The following is a 16,043-nucleotide window of genomic DNA, read 5'->3' as shown; positions in this document are numbered from 1 at the left end:
TGGTGGGGGGAGGTGAACTGTCCCTTTAAACTGGACAAAAACGATTGATAAACCAACATGACAATGTTATTCCAATTCAATAGGTGGCGCGTTAAACACAAATTATATTCGCTTCTCGACCTCAGCGAGGAAGACGCGTGGGAAAAGCGTATTGCGCATGCGCGGGTTATAGGCTGCAGCAGTGGGCACTGGGCAGCAGCAGTGACTAGACAAGCGCTTTATCGACACAAGGAGAGCACAGGTGCCGAATAACCCACCAAAATGCTCGTTTAAAGAATCGCACGTCTCATCCCGAAGCCAGAGAGTAAGTTTCCCTTTTCGACACATCATATCTGTTCATTTTAATGCGATTTTAAGAAACTGCGAGTTGAAAGCCGGGCAGTGGCTCGCACAAAGAAGACAGAGGCTATATGCTAGTGGCAGTAGCAAGTACAGACGCTGAGATATCAAGACAGGCTCTCAGATCTCACACTAATCACCATTAACTTTAGCTTTAGCCTGCTGGCTAGTTAGCTGGGCTTTAAATGGACACAACAAACATCCAATCAGCTGGTTATATCACTTCCACCGTTGGTCCAAAGGATAGATGTGAGTCCAATGTACTGCAGTGACCCAAAATAGTGTGTGTGTGTGTGTCTGTGTCTTTAGATCATTTTTGTGTATGTAGCTTGTGGCTAAGCAAAGTTTGGTGGCTAGCTGATTTATTTTAGGGTGGATGATGCAGCAAAGTAAAGATCTGCACTTTGAACTTAAGATGGTTCAGTTTTATGCTTAGCTAGTCATATTGATAATGATTTGTGTTCCAGATTACCACAATAAAGCTCAGCTCCTTCAAAGCCTCTTTTGTCTTTTATTAAGTAAGTGCGTATTTACAGTATGTGTGTCAGCTTAAATTCAAGCCAGACATATAGCTGAGAGTTGCTGTCCATAGTGTATTTGCTTTGGAAAAAGCTTTGAGCTGTGAGTTTGGCTAGATTTTGAACACTTTTCAAAGGTTTTTGATAAACTACTTGGAGATCACCAACTAAAAATATCTCCATTTATTGGTCCATTTTGGGGTGATATGAGAAGGGATACATGGGTTGGTTCTCTGATTCATAATTGATCCAGTATACCAGAGTGTTTTAGAGCTTGTGTGTCAAAGCTTCAGCTGATAACACCTCCTTCACTGTAAAATTAAAAGCAGCTACTAGATGATAATAGCTTGGGGCGGGGTGGTTGGAGGAACATGTCAGGCTCTGTCTCGACTGCCCATTTTGACACCTGCACATCTCAGATTGGAGGAGTCAGCTGGGAGCATGTGGCCTGTGGTCGTGTTGCCGCATCCCCTGCCGTGCCCCTGGGCACCTGCCAGGCAGACGGGAGGATGCGTTTGCATCGCACTCCTGACACTCAAACTGCAGGGTGTGCACTGTAGGCCCTGACACCAGCTGTTTCAGAGATCCATTTAAAAAGGTCATGGATGAATGCATGGTATTTAAACAAATGGCTACAATGAGGCAATTACAGAGCTCTATTGCACCAGCGTTTGATGTATGTTCAGGTAAGTTAGCTTTGGTAGGGCCTTTGAATACTACTGTGATGGCTGTTTTTCTTGCTGCGGGCTGTAAATCATGTCATTTGTTGACCATCAAACTCAAGTCAATATTACTTTGCTTGTTCAGAAATTCAAGGTGTGCTGATATTTGATTACTGCTTCTCACAGCTTGATGTTCTGCTTCTCTGTTGCTCCGAGCCACCACTAATTAAACTAGAAGTTTCCCTGTAATAATTTATTACACATTAACTCTCATTGTAGTGTGAGTTCCATTAAACCTACACTTAAAATTGGACCTAGGGATAGTACATCAAAAAAGTCGTTAATTCACACTCATGTTCTTCCAAACCTGTATTTTTAAGGAGATATTAAGCAGAATGTTAGCCTCAGTAATCATTCACTTTTATTGTATGGAGAAATGCAATGAAAGTAAATGACGACTGATGTAGGGCTGGGTATCGATACAGATTTCCAGACTTTGATTCGATTCTGATTCACAAGCTTTCTATTCTGAATTTTTCTGGTGTATTTCTGTTATAATGTCCATTTTGCCTACATATGAAATAAATTCTCTCTCAGCTAATGCTGTAAATTATACAGGAAACCTTCTTACTTTGTACATTTAAAAAAAAAAAATTCATAAAAAAAATTAACATCAGGGCCCAAACTATGCTGTTGATTTGCAATTTATTTAACAGATATAATAAACACAACCAAAACTGTAGTAAACTTTAAAGTATAAGATCGATCTTTGGATTTTAAGGCTGAATATTTGGATTGTTCAAATGAAGGTTAATCGGAAAATCTGAAATTTTACTCGGCCCTAGACTAAGGCAATGTTTTCCAGCTGCCTAACATCTCCATTGGATATAGCCAGTGTTCCCCTCTGAGAAGAAAAGAGCTAATGTTCCTTTTTTTACACCATGTATTTTAAGAGATGGATGTTATGAATTCATTTTTGCTTCTGATGTGACTGCTTCCTTTGCAGTGTGATGAGGAGTACAAGTCCAATGTTACATTAGTCTCGATGTGACATGCTGGCCTGTCTGCCGGTATCAGACCCCTCCCTCGAGCTTCTCTCTCACACGCAGATGAACACTGGACTTCAGAAATGTAAGCTCTCATTAACACCCTTAATTACAACAGAAATTAACATTGTTCTGATTAGACTATATGCTTTGGAGAGTAGTATGTACATTTGACCTAGTTTATCTTTCTATGCCTTTGTTAGTGAATAAGCTTCTTGGCTCTCTTCTGTTTGGGCCCTGATAAGCAGTTACTGTAAATGCTACCATACGAGCTCCACATTCCTTGAAATACCCTTCATTTTCATCTTGTCTCGCTCACAGGGGACACTACACAGAGGATGAGATCAGCACACTATCCTTCCCCAGCGGAATTGGATGCCTATGCTAAGAAAGTTGCCAATAACCCACTGACTATAAAAATCTTCCCCAATAGCGTGAAAGTACCTCAGAGGAAGCATATCCGCCGCACCGTGAACGGTCTCGACACTTCCAGCCAGCGCTACAGCCCCTACCCGCCTCAGGTCAACACCCGAACGGGCCTTTTGGCCATCGTCAAAGTCCCCGTCAAAGGGATTCTCAAGGACATTGAGGGCGGCCGAGCCCGATTTCTCCCCAAGCTCATCATGAACCCGCACACTGGGCTTTACGCCAATCCCAGCACTTTAAACGTTCCTCACACTGTTCCACACCTTCAGACTCTGTCTCAGTTGCAGCCTCCTTTAGGCCAGAAGAGTCTCACTCACTCTCAGGTCTTGCAGGCCCACTCTCAATCCCTGCAGCAGCAGAAGGCCAGTTTACAACCGCAGCAGAGCCTGGCCCATCAGGAGGCTATTCGTCAGAGCCAGGCTCACCAACAGCCAGTACCGCACCATGCTCTAAACCACCAACAGACTCTCATGCAGCAGTTGCCCGGTCAGCAGGGACTCCGGCATCTGTCTGATATGGCGCAGACGGTAAACCTGCAGCATTCCCAGGGTTTCCCTCAATCCCAACCGGTGCCACAGGCCAGTTGTGCTGGCCCATCAGCCCCCGGGGGCTTACAGATGCCACGCAAGCTGCCCGATGCTGATGCCCCTCCCAATGTGACTGTGTCTACCTCAACCATCCCGCTGTCCATGGCTGCCAGCCTGCACCAGAACCGGCCCAGCGATTTGAACCGCATCGTCAATCAGATCAACCAGTTCTGCCAGGCACGGGCTGGCATGGGCTCTACCTCTGTGTGTGAAGGACAGATAGCCAACCCCAGCCCCATTAGCCGCAACCAGCTCATTAGCGCGAGCTCCCGGGTGTGCACCCACAACCCTGTCATGGGCCCTCTGCCTTCTTGCATCCTTGGTAACTCGGACAAAGCTGGTCCCACCCCATCCCTACCACTGCCCAACATTACTGCTATGAATAGGATGCCTGTTTACCATAGTGACATGAAGCAGCAGCAGTCTCAGCCACAGTTACCACAGCAACAGCGTCATCAGGGTCCTTGGGGTGGCCAGCACCAGCTGGCACACCTTCAGCACCTTCCCGAGGGAGCTCACCAGGGCAAGAACCTGCCCAGAGAAGCCCTGGTGGGGCCTAGTGGGTTCCTGACGAAGGGCATGAGCTACCCACAAGAAGTGTGCATGGGTCATCCCTTCAACTTGAAGCCCCCTACAGACAAACCGACGCCTTCTCCTCCAGTCAATGGGATGCCAGGTGGCATGAGTTACAGCAACAGCCACTACATGCAGCCTCCTTGGAACAGCATCTTACCAACACCAAACAGTGACAGCTCAGGGTCCCAAGACCTTGTGGGGCCGTTCCATGGGTGCCTCTCAGGAGCCTCCATAGACTGTACCCCCGGAGTACAGTACAGGACCGGGGCGGCCACCTCCAGCCAGACAAACCTGATGCAGACCATGGAGTACATGGGTGGCGACTTCCAGACGGCTTGTTTCAGAGCGCAGAATACTGGCACAATGGCAAAAATGCGCAGGGTCGCAGATTCAGGTGATAGTAGAAATGTGCACATTCACCACCCAGGGTACAGATGAGCTGCGGCCATTTACACTAGTCCTGAGTTAGTGTAAGTCAGGTGACGTAAGGAAAAGTCCCCTCCTCCCTATTTTGTTCTCAGTCTTGCAAGTGATCTACTGAATGTTTCCTGTTCCGTGACTACCGCAGAGCTGAACCCCCCCACCCCCCCATCGTACTCATGAATCCATGTGCCACTTTGCTGTAATTTTATTTGGTTTAGATTTGTTAAATAAGTAGCCTTTGGACAAATGTAGGCATGTATTTATTCTTTTCTTTTCAGAAAACAGCCATAAAAGCATCAGTTTGTTGGATTAGCACTGTTTTGTCCATTCCTATCTGGTCTGTATACACCGATCAGCCACAACATTAAAACCACCTGCCTAATATTGTGTAGGTCCCCCTCATGCAGCCAAAACAGCGCCAACCCTGTTATTTGAGTTACTGTAGACTTTGTCAGCTTGAACCAGTCTGCCCATGCTCTGTTGACCTCTCTCATCAACAAGGTGTTTCCATCCGTAGAACTGCCGTTCACTGGATGTTTTTTTTTTTTTTGGCACCATTCTGAGTAAATTCTAGAGACTGTTATGTGTGAAAATCCCAGGAGATCAGCAGTTACAGAAATATTCAGACCAACCCGTCTGGCACCAACAATCATCCATGCGATTATCTAATCAGTCAGTCATGTGGCTGCAGTGCATACAATAATGCATATACAGGTCAGGAGCTTCAGTTAATGTTCACATCAACCATCAGAATGGGAAAAAAAATGTATTTCAGTGATTTGGACCATGACATGATTGTTGGTTCCAGGTGGGCTGGTTTGAGTATTTCTGTAACTGCTGATCTTCTGGGATTTTCACGCACAACTGTCTCTAGAATTTACTCAGAATGGTGCCAAAAACAAAAAACATCCAGTGAGCGGCAGTTCTGTGGACGGAAACGCCTTGTTGATGAGAGAGGTCAACAGAGAATGGCCAGACTGGTTCAAACTGACAAAGTCTATGGTAACTCAGATAACTGCTCTGTACAATTGTGGTAAGAAGAATAGCATCTCAAAATGTTATTCTGAGATGCGGGTTTGCGCTGTTTTGGCGGCACGAGGGGGACCTACACAAAATTAGGCTGGTGCTTTTAATGTTGTGGCTGATTGGTGTAATTTGAAAGGAAAAATTTACCACACAAAATGCACATTAATTTGCTTCCTTCTTGGCAAAAGCCATTTGTATGAAGTTTAGGCCTAGTTGAGATTTGAAATACTAACTGTTAACAGGTTGATCTTATTCACTGAAGACATTCAAGGGGTGCCATGATACTGAGATATTTGGCTGTTTCTTCCATCTAAGCTAACAGCTTACATGTACAATGTACAGAGGTTGATTTTATTTTTCCCCTGTTAATGTTTACATATTGTGCTTTTGAAACTAATTCTGAATCGATATGAAAGTGCAAACTGATACTGGGATATGCACACATGACAAGACTGTTTCTTTTTCAGACTGTTGAACATGAATCAGGTTAAAGTCTTGGATGGAAATGTTACACTAGGGCTGTGTCAAGCCACATTGTGTAAAAGGATGATCCTAACTTGAAGTGTCAACTAATGCTTTTCTTTTTTTATCGTTTATTGTTTTGACTATCCTATTAGATTTGTTTAAATGGAGATGGCTGTAGACTACAGTTGCTGTGGGACTTGTGCTGTGCCCTAATTGCATAGCTTAGAATTTTATTTTGTTTCTCAATTTAATTGTTACTACTTGAATTTCATTGGAGAGTGTGTGATGTCAGGCTCCTACTCACTACAGGTCTTGCAGTGGACCAATGTTTAAAGGATGACCCAAATTTTCCTTTTGGAAGAATTCTATCATCCTCTCATGTGTTAGTTCGTCATGAAAGGAAAGATGTCCTTGACCATAATTGGATGATGGAAGTGTGTCGATGTCAGCGCAATATAAATGAGCACCACAGGGTTAGCCTGTGGCGGCACTGCTGTGCTACTGTAACTAAGAGGTGTGATTAGCTGGTGTGAATGCTGTGTGTCAGGGCGGATTGGCTCCCTGCTTTTGCTCCATCAATAACACCATACTGCTCCTCCCTCGCGGGATCACTTCCATCTCCGTCACACGCTGTTGTCTGTCAGCTGAACCTTGCCAATGCATTTTCCACCCACCCCAGGCACTTGATGTGTCATGTTGTACTTATCTAAAATAGCTGAAATTCACAGCCAGTGACAGTCTGGCTCTATTTAATTATGGGAAATAACCTAAACAACAGATGTTTTTTTTTTTTAAAGGAATAGATCACCAAAAATTACAATTGTTATTTGCTCATACAAATATAATTCCAAATTGTATGCATTTTTTATTTTTTTTCCTGTGGAACATATAAGTAGAATTTTTTTATGAATCATTATGCAGTTGTTGGATCCAGAATTAAAAAATGGCACCATTTTTTAAACTGAACGTGTGCACAATCTTTGGCAGAGATGAAGATTAATAATGAATATATCACACAAGTTGTATGGACCACTTTCATGGTGTTTTATTGTCCTTTCTTGGAGCTTGACATTGTAAGAGCATAACAATTCTTAAACAATTTCTATTTTTGTGTACCACAGAAAACATCATGGCAAACAAGTTTGAAATGACACAATGGTTAATAATTAAGCCCAAAGTATACTTCGATTTTGACGCAAACGCTCAGCATCTGCGAGCCCGTCAAAGTATACTCCATTTGACGGTGCACGCATACACAGGCGGTTGGCGCATGCGTGCTATGACTGTACAAGACACCTGACTATTTCTCTTCAGGAGTTTAGACCTATAAAGATGTCTTTGTAGTCCTTCAGACTCGAGACTAGTCTCCTGACCTCCTCACACGCGCTCTTGACGTGCAAATTTACTGTTGTTTTTATCTTCGTCTCCTGTTGTTTAGCGGCGATTACATCTTCTAGAGTTTCTTTGTACGGCAACGGCTCAAATGTGAGTTGCCACCATGTGGATTCACACATTCGTGCAAATAATTCCAGGCGCATGCGCATTCTGAGTGTTCCAAGACATGCAGTTAAGGTCCTAGGTTTTTGCGTGTTCTGGATCGCCTTGCGCCTGGTCGACCGTGTTGCCTTTCTGAGTATACTGTTCTGACCGCGAACAAATAGGAATGCATTAGACGCATGCGCACTACAACTGCTTTGTGACACTCTTTTAGTACAATCAATGGCCAGCGCATGCGCAGACGATGCACACAACCGAGGACCACGTGTGCGAGTCAAGAAAATCTAGGTGGCGCAAGGTCAAGCCGCACTGCTGCACTGATGATAAAATTTGCGTCACACATACTGTGTGTGGAGCGATCTGCAAAGTGCAGTATACTCTGGCCTTTAGAAAAATGCGTGTGTTCAGTGCTTGCGCACTCTGCTGATGACGAGATTTGCGTCACACGTCCTCTACGAGTGTTCACCTTTGACTGAAGTATACTTTGGTCCTTAGTTAAAAATGATTAATGATTATAGAATTTTTATTTTGGGGTGAACTTTTAAGTGCCCGCTTTAGCTTCGTTTAGATAAACGGCCTCTTCAGTTTTTAGATGTTTTGCGAAGAATTTGGTAATTTTTCCATATTATACACCACAGTTTAACTCCCATGAAGAGTTTTCTCTCTTTCTCAGGTCTACCTGTGCCTCTTCTCATATTTTCCCTCGACTCAAGCTTTTACAGATGTTGAACGAGTCTCTCCACCTTTATCAGGGCAGGCCATCTGACAGTGGATGACGGGTATTTTCAGACTTTAGTGCAACGAGTGGAGCAACTGCAGATGAGCGAATGGGTGGAGCTGTGACACCCAGTATCATAGCCTCCCTGTTTGCCCCTCAAAAGCCTTAAATATTTGATCCTTGAACTGTCCTTGAAAATAGGCATGGTGTAGAATATAAATTAATGATATTTAGCTACATTTGTTTTTGTGAAACTGTAAATCGGAGGGTTTCAAACTCCTAAGCGAAGAATTTTTTGTATTTAGCAATGTATGTGTAGTACTGGGCTGTAACAATTGTCGCATTCAGACCACGCCGTGTTATATTTTTTAAAACGTGCATTTTTTTATTTGCTTTGTTAACCATTACAGCAAAAATATTGAAGTCCTTGATCTGTTTCCTTTCATGGGCAAACACACAAATTTGGCATGATATATAAAAATGTAAGCTTAAATGCGAATAAACATTTTGCGACAAGGCTTTTTGATAAGAGTAGGCCTAGTTTAAGCTTTCACTCATGTCACTTACTTTGCTCGTGAAGCTGCTATTTTATTCCAACTACAAAAAAAAAAAGAAATTTCTTTTAAATGTTGTGAGGATAGAGATGAGATCTAATTTAAATTATGCCTTTTTTTTTTTTTTTTTTTTGCAATGCAATATTGTTAATAGGTTGAGCATCGGCAGATGTAAGAAGTTATTCCATTTGCCTGTCATTTGTAAATCTTGAATGTTTAGACTTCCTGTATTTCTTTCAGTCCTCATTTCATGCCCTGTTACAGCTCAAGAGTACAAAGCCAGGTTACTCTTTTTAATAGTTACTATCTCTATGTGAAGTGCCTCCTCTGGGCTGATGTGGACTGTGTGTATGTGACCGTCAGAATGGAAAATTGACTGGCACTAGTGCACATTCCATAGATGTAGTGCACAGCTCACAATTGGGGGACTGAGCTACTTTAAAACTACTGATATTGTTAAAAAAAAAAGAATGTCACATGCTGCTGCAGGTGTGAGATCCATTTGGATGAGTAGTTGCTGCTGAATCACAAGTTTATGTGGCGAGTGTTAGGCTGTTGAACTCCCTAGTGTCCTTGAGACATTGGAAGGAATGCTCTAGAAAGTTTTTGTCTTTTGGAGCACATGCACTCCTGCCCCAATCCCCCCCCCCCCCCCCCAAAATACCCCACAACACAATGGCAGTTTTGAACTATGGGAGTGTGTGTTATGAGGATTCGAGTGTGTCTCATCTTGTTCCACCAAAGAACAAAATGTCACTTGAATGGTAGCAGTGCGCACCTGTTTTGTGTAACCGAAAACTGTCATTCCAGATTAAAAAAAAAAAATTCAGGAACGTGTTGCACAAATATTCCCCTCTAACCAAATTAAAGTTTGATTTGCATTTGCAAACTGTGGTGTGTCCTTTTATTTTTCTTCAACAGTTGGGATTTTATGAAAACGCAGGCATTTTGATAATTCATGAGTAGCTGCAGGGACAAAACTGCCTTAGCTAAAGTTTATGTGCCAAGGAATTATTTTGGATTAACCTCTAAAATATGTGCAGTGATAGATTTATCTACGTATTAGTGCCACCTTCTAAAAACATTTGTTGCAAAATGTGTTTTCCTTTGCTATATTCAATATCATCAATCATCAGTGATCTATACAAAAATAATGTGCGCTGTCTTGTAAAAAATTGATTGTAAATATTAACAATTCTAGCAATCACTGGAATGGATGGATGAATTGAGTGTTTATAAATTGAATGTCCGTTTTATCTATTTACAAATAAGGTTGTCTGAGGTGATAAAAATGAAAAATCTTTTAAAAATCCAGTTTAAAACACGTGTATTAAGTTAAGAGGAATTGAATCTTTGTGTTCATGTTTCATACAAAATGAAAAACATTTTCTTAGAAATTTCTACAAAAAAAAAAAAGTCAAACAATTATATAAAATAGATATAAAATGTTAAGTGGTGTAACCATTAAGTAAAAGGGTTAATAATTTAATTTAATAGTTTAATTAAAGTTTGTTTTACAATTAGCTTGAAATTTTGAGTCATGAATATTAAGAATTCTTTTCCTGGGGCCTGGGTAGCTCAGCGAGTAAAGATGCTGGCTACCACCACTGGTGTTCGCTAGTTCAAATCCCAGGGGTGCTGAGTGACTCCAGACAGGTCTTCTAAGCAACCAAATTGGCCCGGTTGCTAGGGAGGGGTAACCTCCTTGTGATCGCCATAATGTGGTTCTCGGTGGGGCGTGTGGTGAGTTGATCGTGGATGGCGTGAAGCCTCCAGACGCACTATGTCTCCGTGGCAACACGATTGTTGACGATCTCAGACACGGAGGCAGCTGGGATTCCTCATCCGCCACCTGGATTGAGGCAAATCACTATGCGACCACAAGGACTTAAAAGCACATTGGGGGAAAAAAAAGAATTATTTTTCGAGTTTCTCCATTTGACCTAAACAAAATGTAAATTTTCATAAAAATTTAAATATCTGATATATATTTTTTAAAACTTCAAACACAGTCTTGATGGTCCTCTCTCTCTCTCTTTTTTTTTTTTTTTTTTTTCATGACAACAAAATGGCTGCCTTTGATTTGGAGAACAAAAGTTTTTAAAATATAAAATTTTACAACCAAATTGTCTCCCCTTATTTATTTTTTTAAGAAGCAGTAATGAGAGAATTTCAAAACTATTTATACCAGCATTTTTTTTTTTTTTTAAATCTCAGATTTTAATGAGACTTAATTTATTTTTAATTTACTGCAGACAGTTACACCACGAAGACATGTTCGACTTTAATTTTTTTAAATATATTAAAATGACCTAGAACTCAGAAATTGAAAACATTTTCGTCATAGTATAGAGGTGTATTGTAGTAATTGTTTTGTGTGAATTGCATTTTTTAATGTATTTTTAAATAACTTTTGGACCAATAAAAAAGAGCATTTTCACATAACTGACCCACCACTGTCAGACAGAAAATCTCACAGTGTTGACAAACGAACCAAATTTTGCATATCATACTTGTACTAAATGCAGTAGCTAAAATTTCAATGTAGTAGAAATTTTATGAAATTAAGCAGTTGTGTTAAGAATATTAGAGTGATAATTTCTGATTAATTTCAAGTGGAAATGAGGCTATTTCCAAAACTAATGGCAGGAAACATTTTGGGTGTTTTTTTTTTTTTTTTTTTTTTTGTCTCAAGAATTTAAATGTTTCCAGTTGCCACATTTAAGATGCTTGTGACTCTTTTTCCTGTCATATTTGTTAAAACTACTGTGAAAGTGTTGCTACATCACTGTGTTACTTTATGCTCTTTTGGGTTCAATAATAATCTTGTCATGGGGGTTCAGAAGTGTCTACCTTCTACATGGATTACCACCCACAGAATCTTGACTGATCTGGCACTTGAGCTCAGTTAACCTTAGGGCATTTATCTGACACAGATAATGTGAACACAAGAGAGATGCAAGAATGTGTACAAGATCACAAAATGGCTTGTATACGTTTACTTGACTCATACAAAAAGGTATGATGTTTATTCCTATAGAGACAAACCAAACAACAAAATAATTTCAAATCAATACAATACAGGCATCAAATTTTAGCCAGCCTCAAATCCAACACTTTATTTTAGGAAAGGAAATGTCTGTGAAAAAATTTGGTAACTCATTACATATTTATTAATGCAATTCATATACAGTTGAAGTCAGAAGTTTACATACACTTAGGTTGAAGTCATTAAAACTCATTTTTTAACCACTCCACAGATTTAATATTAGCAAACTATAGTTTTGGTGAGTCATTTACTTTGTGCATGACATAAGTACATTTTCCAACAATTGTTTACAGACAGATTGTTTCACTTTTAATTGACTATATCACAATTCCAGTGTGTCAGAAGTTTACATACACTAAGTTAACTGTGCCTTTAAGCAGCTTGGAAAATTCCAGAAAATGATGTCAAGCCTTTAGACAATAGGACAATTAGCTTCTGATAAGAGATGTACTAAATTGGAGGTGTACCTGTGGATTTATATTAAGGCCTACTTTCAAACTCCGTGCCTCTTTGCTTGACATCATGGGAAAATCAAAAGAAATCAGCCAAGACCTCAGAAAAAAAATTGTGGACCTCCACAAGTCTGGTTGGGAGCAATTTCCAAACACCTAGAGATGAACGTAGTTTTGTGGAAAAAGTGCAAATCAATCCCAGAACAACAGCAAAGGACCTTGTGAAGATGCTGGAGGAAACAGGTAGACAAGTATCTATATCCACAGTAAAACGAGTCCTATATCGACATCAGCAAGGAAGAAGCCACTGCTCCAAAACCGCCATAAAAAAGCCAGACTACATTTCGCAAGTGCACATGGGTACAAAGATCTTACTTTTTGGAGAAATGTCCTCTGGTCTAATGAAACAAAAATCGAAGTGTTTGGCCATAATGACCATCGTTATTGTTTGGAGGAAAAAGGTTGAGGCTTGCAAGCCTCAAACCTATTGGAGTGGTCAGCTTGCAAGCCTCAACCTTTTTCCTCCAAATAATAACGATGGTCATTATGGCCAAACACTTCGATTTTTGTTCACCATCCCAACACCATCACCAACAGTGAAGCATGGGGGTGTCAGCATCATGTTGTGGGGGTGTTTTGCTGCAGGAGGGGCTGATGCACTTCACAAAATAGATGGCATCATGAGGAAGGAAAATTATGTGGATATATTGAAGCAACATCTCAAGACATCAGCCAGGAAGTTAAAAATCGGTCACAAATGGGTCTTCCAAATGGACAATGACCCCAAGTATACCTCCAGAGTTGTGGCAAAATGGCTTAAGGACAACAAAGTCAAGGTATTGGAGTGGCCATCACAAAGTCCTGACCTCAATCTGATAGAAAATGTGTGGGCAGAACTGAAAAAGCGTGCGCAAGCAAGGAGGCCTACAAACCTGACTCAGTTACATCAGTTCTGTCTGGAGGAATGGGCCAAAATTCCAGCAACTTATTGTGAGAAGCTTGTGGAAGGCTACCCAAAATGTTTGACCCAAGTTAAACAATTTAAAGGCAATGCTACCAAATACTAACAAAGTGTATGTAAACTTCTGACCCACTGGGACTGTGAAGAAAGAAATAAAAGCTGAAATAAATAATTCTCTCTACTATTATTCTGACATTTCACATTCTTGAAATAAAGTAGTGATCCTAAATGACCTAAGACAGGGAATGTTTTCTATGGTTAAAAGTCAGGAATTGTGAAAAACTGAGTTTAAATGTATTTAGCTAAGTTGTATGTAAACTTCTGACTTCAACTTTCAATAATCTGTAAAGTGCATTTCCCTCTTTCTTCCATGGTACACAAAATTAATTTTCCTGTTGGTATCATGGTTAGCTTTAGGTTTAGGTTAGGGGTTAAACTTCACAGGAAAAATCATTAGAACTTTCTTAATCTTTATTTTCTTATGAAAGAAATATTCTCCATCTTGTACTATTATGCATTATAACAACTTGTCATGAGACTTGGTTGGAATATTATATGTGTAGAATTGTTGTATTTTGATTCCTATCAAAGTTCAAGTTTGGTAAATTATGCTGATATGTTCTGATACGAAAATATGTTTGACAAATAGATCTAAATGTCACAGATTGACCTACTGGAGGAATTTTTTTATTTTGGTGGTTTAGCATCAAATTTAGCATGCAAGACAAGCTGCATAGTTTGCGGTGTTGCAGGAAACTGGACAAGATATTATATTTTTTTTAATTTTGAATTTATTATGATGAATTAAAAACAGAAGCCCTAGATGAGGGGTCTTCAACCTTCAACCTGGCCATGTGCTCCTTAGTGAAGAAATGGAGCAGGGACCCCATGTTGTATAAAATTGTAATAGGATTTGATTTTAAGCATGGCCTAGAATAACATGCTTACAGTAGCCTAATTGTTATACATACTTTATGATGCTTACATTGCAAAGCTGATAAAAGAATCATTATTCAGTTCCATTTGAATGTATTAATATTTTTTATTTTTACCATTACTAGTCTAATTTGAATTTTGATTTGTGGGAAAGCACTTTGTATAACCCCCTATGGGCTTTTTTGTTTGTTTGTTTGTTTGTTCGTTCGTTTAACTTTCCCAGCAATAATATTTTCCTATATTAGTTATATAATTAAAAATGTACAAAAAAAAATACACTTTAATTTGACTTACAGTAATACAGTTCAATGTGGGTGGCAACTTTAGCTTTAATTAAAATTAACTTTTTGAATTTTTGTGTAACACATTTTCATTGTTTCACAAAAATGTGTTTGAGATTAAACCATCATTGACAGAAGACTCCTGTTGAAGATGCATGGCTTAGAGTTTAACACCACATCCAGTTTCCCATAATCGTTGTTAAGTCCAAAATTTTGCATGCTTAAAATCTAGTGTGACCACCCCTTTAAACCAATAATGATGATTTGAGACTTGGCTATGTCTACAGATCAGGTGTTGTTGAGGACAGTGGAGTGAGCTGCTCTGATGCGTTTTTCTTCAGATCTTCTGACATCTCTGCTGTTGTCATTCCAAAAGGGATGTAAAGTGAAGGTGAACAATGATCTCACAGTAACGTACTGACCATATGACATTTTTGAGAGACACATTACTCAATTATTTACTTGTTTTTACTTTTCAGAAAAATATCTCAGCTCTGTTGGTCCATTCAATGCAAGTGAAATGTATCCGTTGATAAAAGTAATCCAGTGGTTAAATCCATGTCTTCAGAAGCAGTATTATAGGTGTAGGTGAGAAATAGATCCATATTTAAGTCCTTTTTTTTACTATAAATTCTCCTCCCTTCCCAGTGGGTGGCGATATGCACAAAGAATGTGAATCACCAAAAACAAAAGAAGAATGTGGAAGTGAAAGTGGAGATTGACAGTAAAAAAGGACTTAAATATTGACCTGTTTCTCACCCACACCTATGATATTGCTTATGAAGACACTGAATAAACCACTGCAGTCATATGGATTACTTTTATGCTGACTTTATATGCTTTTTGGAGCTTCAAAGTTCTGGCCACCATTCACTTGCATTTAATGGACCAACAGTGCTTGTCCATTCGATGTTGACTTTGAGCTTACATCAACTTTGCAGTTTCAACTATGGTTTGAGTTTTATGTGTAACTATGATGACCACTTCTGGTAACTGTGCACCTACAACTAACTCCTACATTCACAGAGCATTGTTACAAAATGGTCTAAAGTAGTAATTAAAACACAAACAGAATAGTCATCTGAATATATAGATACTAAAAGCACCCATTAAGCAAGACCTGAGGTTATGTTGATAATAGTGGGAATAATACAGAATTTTTGAGCCTGGAAAAGACTCAAATTTTGTATATTAAGTATTTATCTTTATGCACACAGGTACCTGAAACAGAATAATTTTCTTTTACGGCCATCAATAGCATTTCAGTTGCATACGTTCCATAAACCATCATGCCAAAATGAATTCTAAACACTTAAAATATATAAAGTGTTCTGTCTTCAGTATCATTTTTGAAACAACAAACATATCTGAGAAGACAGTTATTGACGAAATTAAGCCATTTACAAATGCTTCCACAGGAAATCTAAGGACATTCAAATACAGAGCACTCAAAACAATTGTGATGAGCATCAGTGCAGTGTCTATATTGATAATTTTCGAAATACTGTGTAGGACAGTATGGATGAG

At 39.8% G+C, this 16,043-nt stretch overlaps 1 protein-coding gene across 2 annotated transcripts; it reads left to right on the top strand.

Annotated features, from left to right (window-relative positions):
- The first annotated feature begins 170 nt into the window (after positions 1-170).
- Positions 171-14,906, top strand: fam222bb (family with sequence similarity 222 member Bb). 2 transcript variants are annotated; one of them, XM_051678795.1, is made up of 4 exons: positions 171-304; positions 2,526-2,650; positions 2,887-4,548; positions 14,804-14,906. In XM_051678795.1, exons 2-4 carry the CDS (start codon positions 2,572-2,574, stop codon positions 14,830-14,832), a joined length of 1,770 nt encoding a protein of 589 aa, XP_051534755.1. In that variant the 5' UTR covers positions 171-304; positions 2,526-2,571; the 3' UTR covers positions 14,833-14,906. The 2 variants fall into 2 exon arrangements, with proteins under 2 accessions (XP_051534755.1, XP_051534754.1); XM_051678794.1 differs by lacking the exon at positions 14,804-14,906 and having other exon boundaries at positions 2,887-4,943.
- Positions 14,907-16,043: the final 1,137 nt, after the last annotated feature.

This window comes from Myxocyprinus asiaticus, chromosome 39 (genome assembly GCF_019703515.2).
Source record: "Myxocyprinus asiaticus isolate MX2 ecotype Aquarium Trade chromosome 39, UBuf_Myxa_2, whole genome shotgun sequence".
NCBI classification, from domain to species: domain Eukaryota; kingdom Metazoa; phylum Chordata; class Actinopteri; order Cypriniformes; family Catostomidae; genus Myxocyprinus; species Myxocyprinus asiaticus.
This window is presented reverse-complemented; position numbering and strand designations above follow the sequence as displayed.

What these genes read in the sequence shown, in the direction of transcription:
- fam222bb (XM_051678794.1), top strand. Translation starts at nt 2,572, where the DNA reads ATGCTGGCCTGTCTGCCGGTATCAGACCCCTCCCTCGAGCTTCTCTCT. An exon ending in GAACACTGGACTTCAGAAAT is followed by an intron (nt 2,651 to 2,886) that starts GTAAGCTCTCAT and finishes TCTCGCTCACAG; the next exon opens with GGGACACTACACAGAGGATG.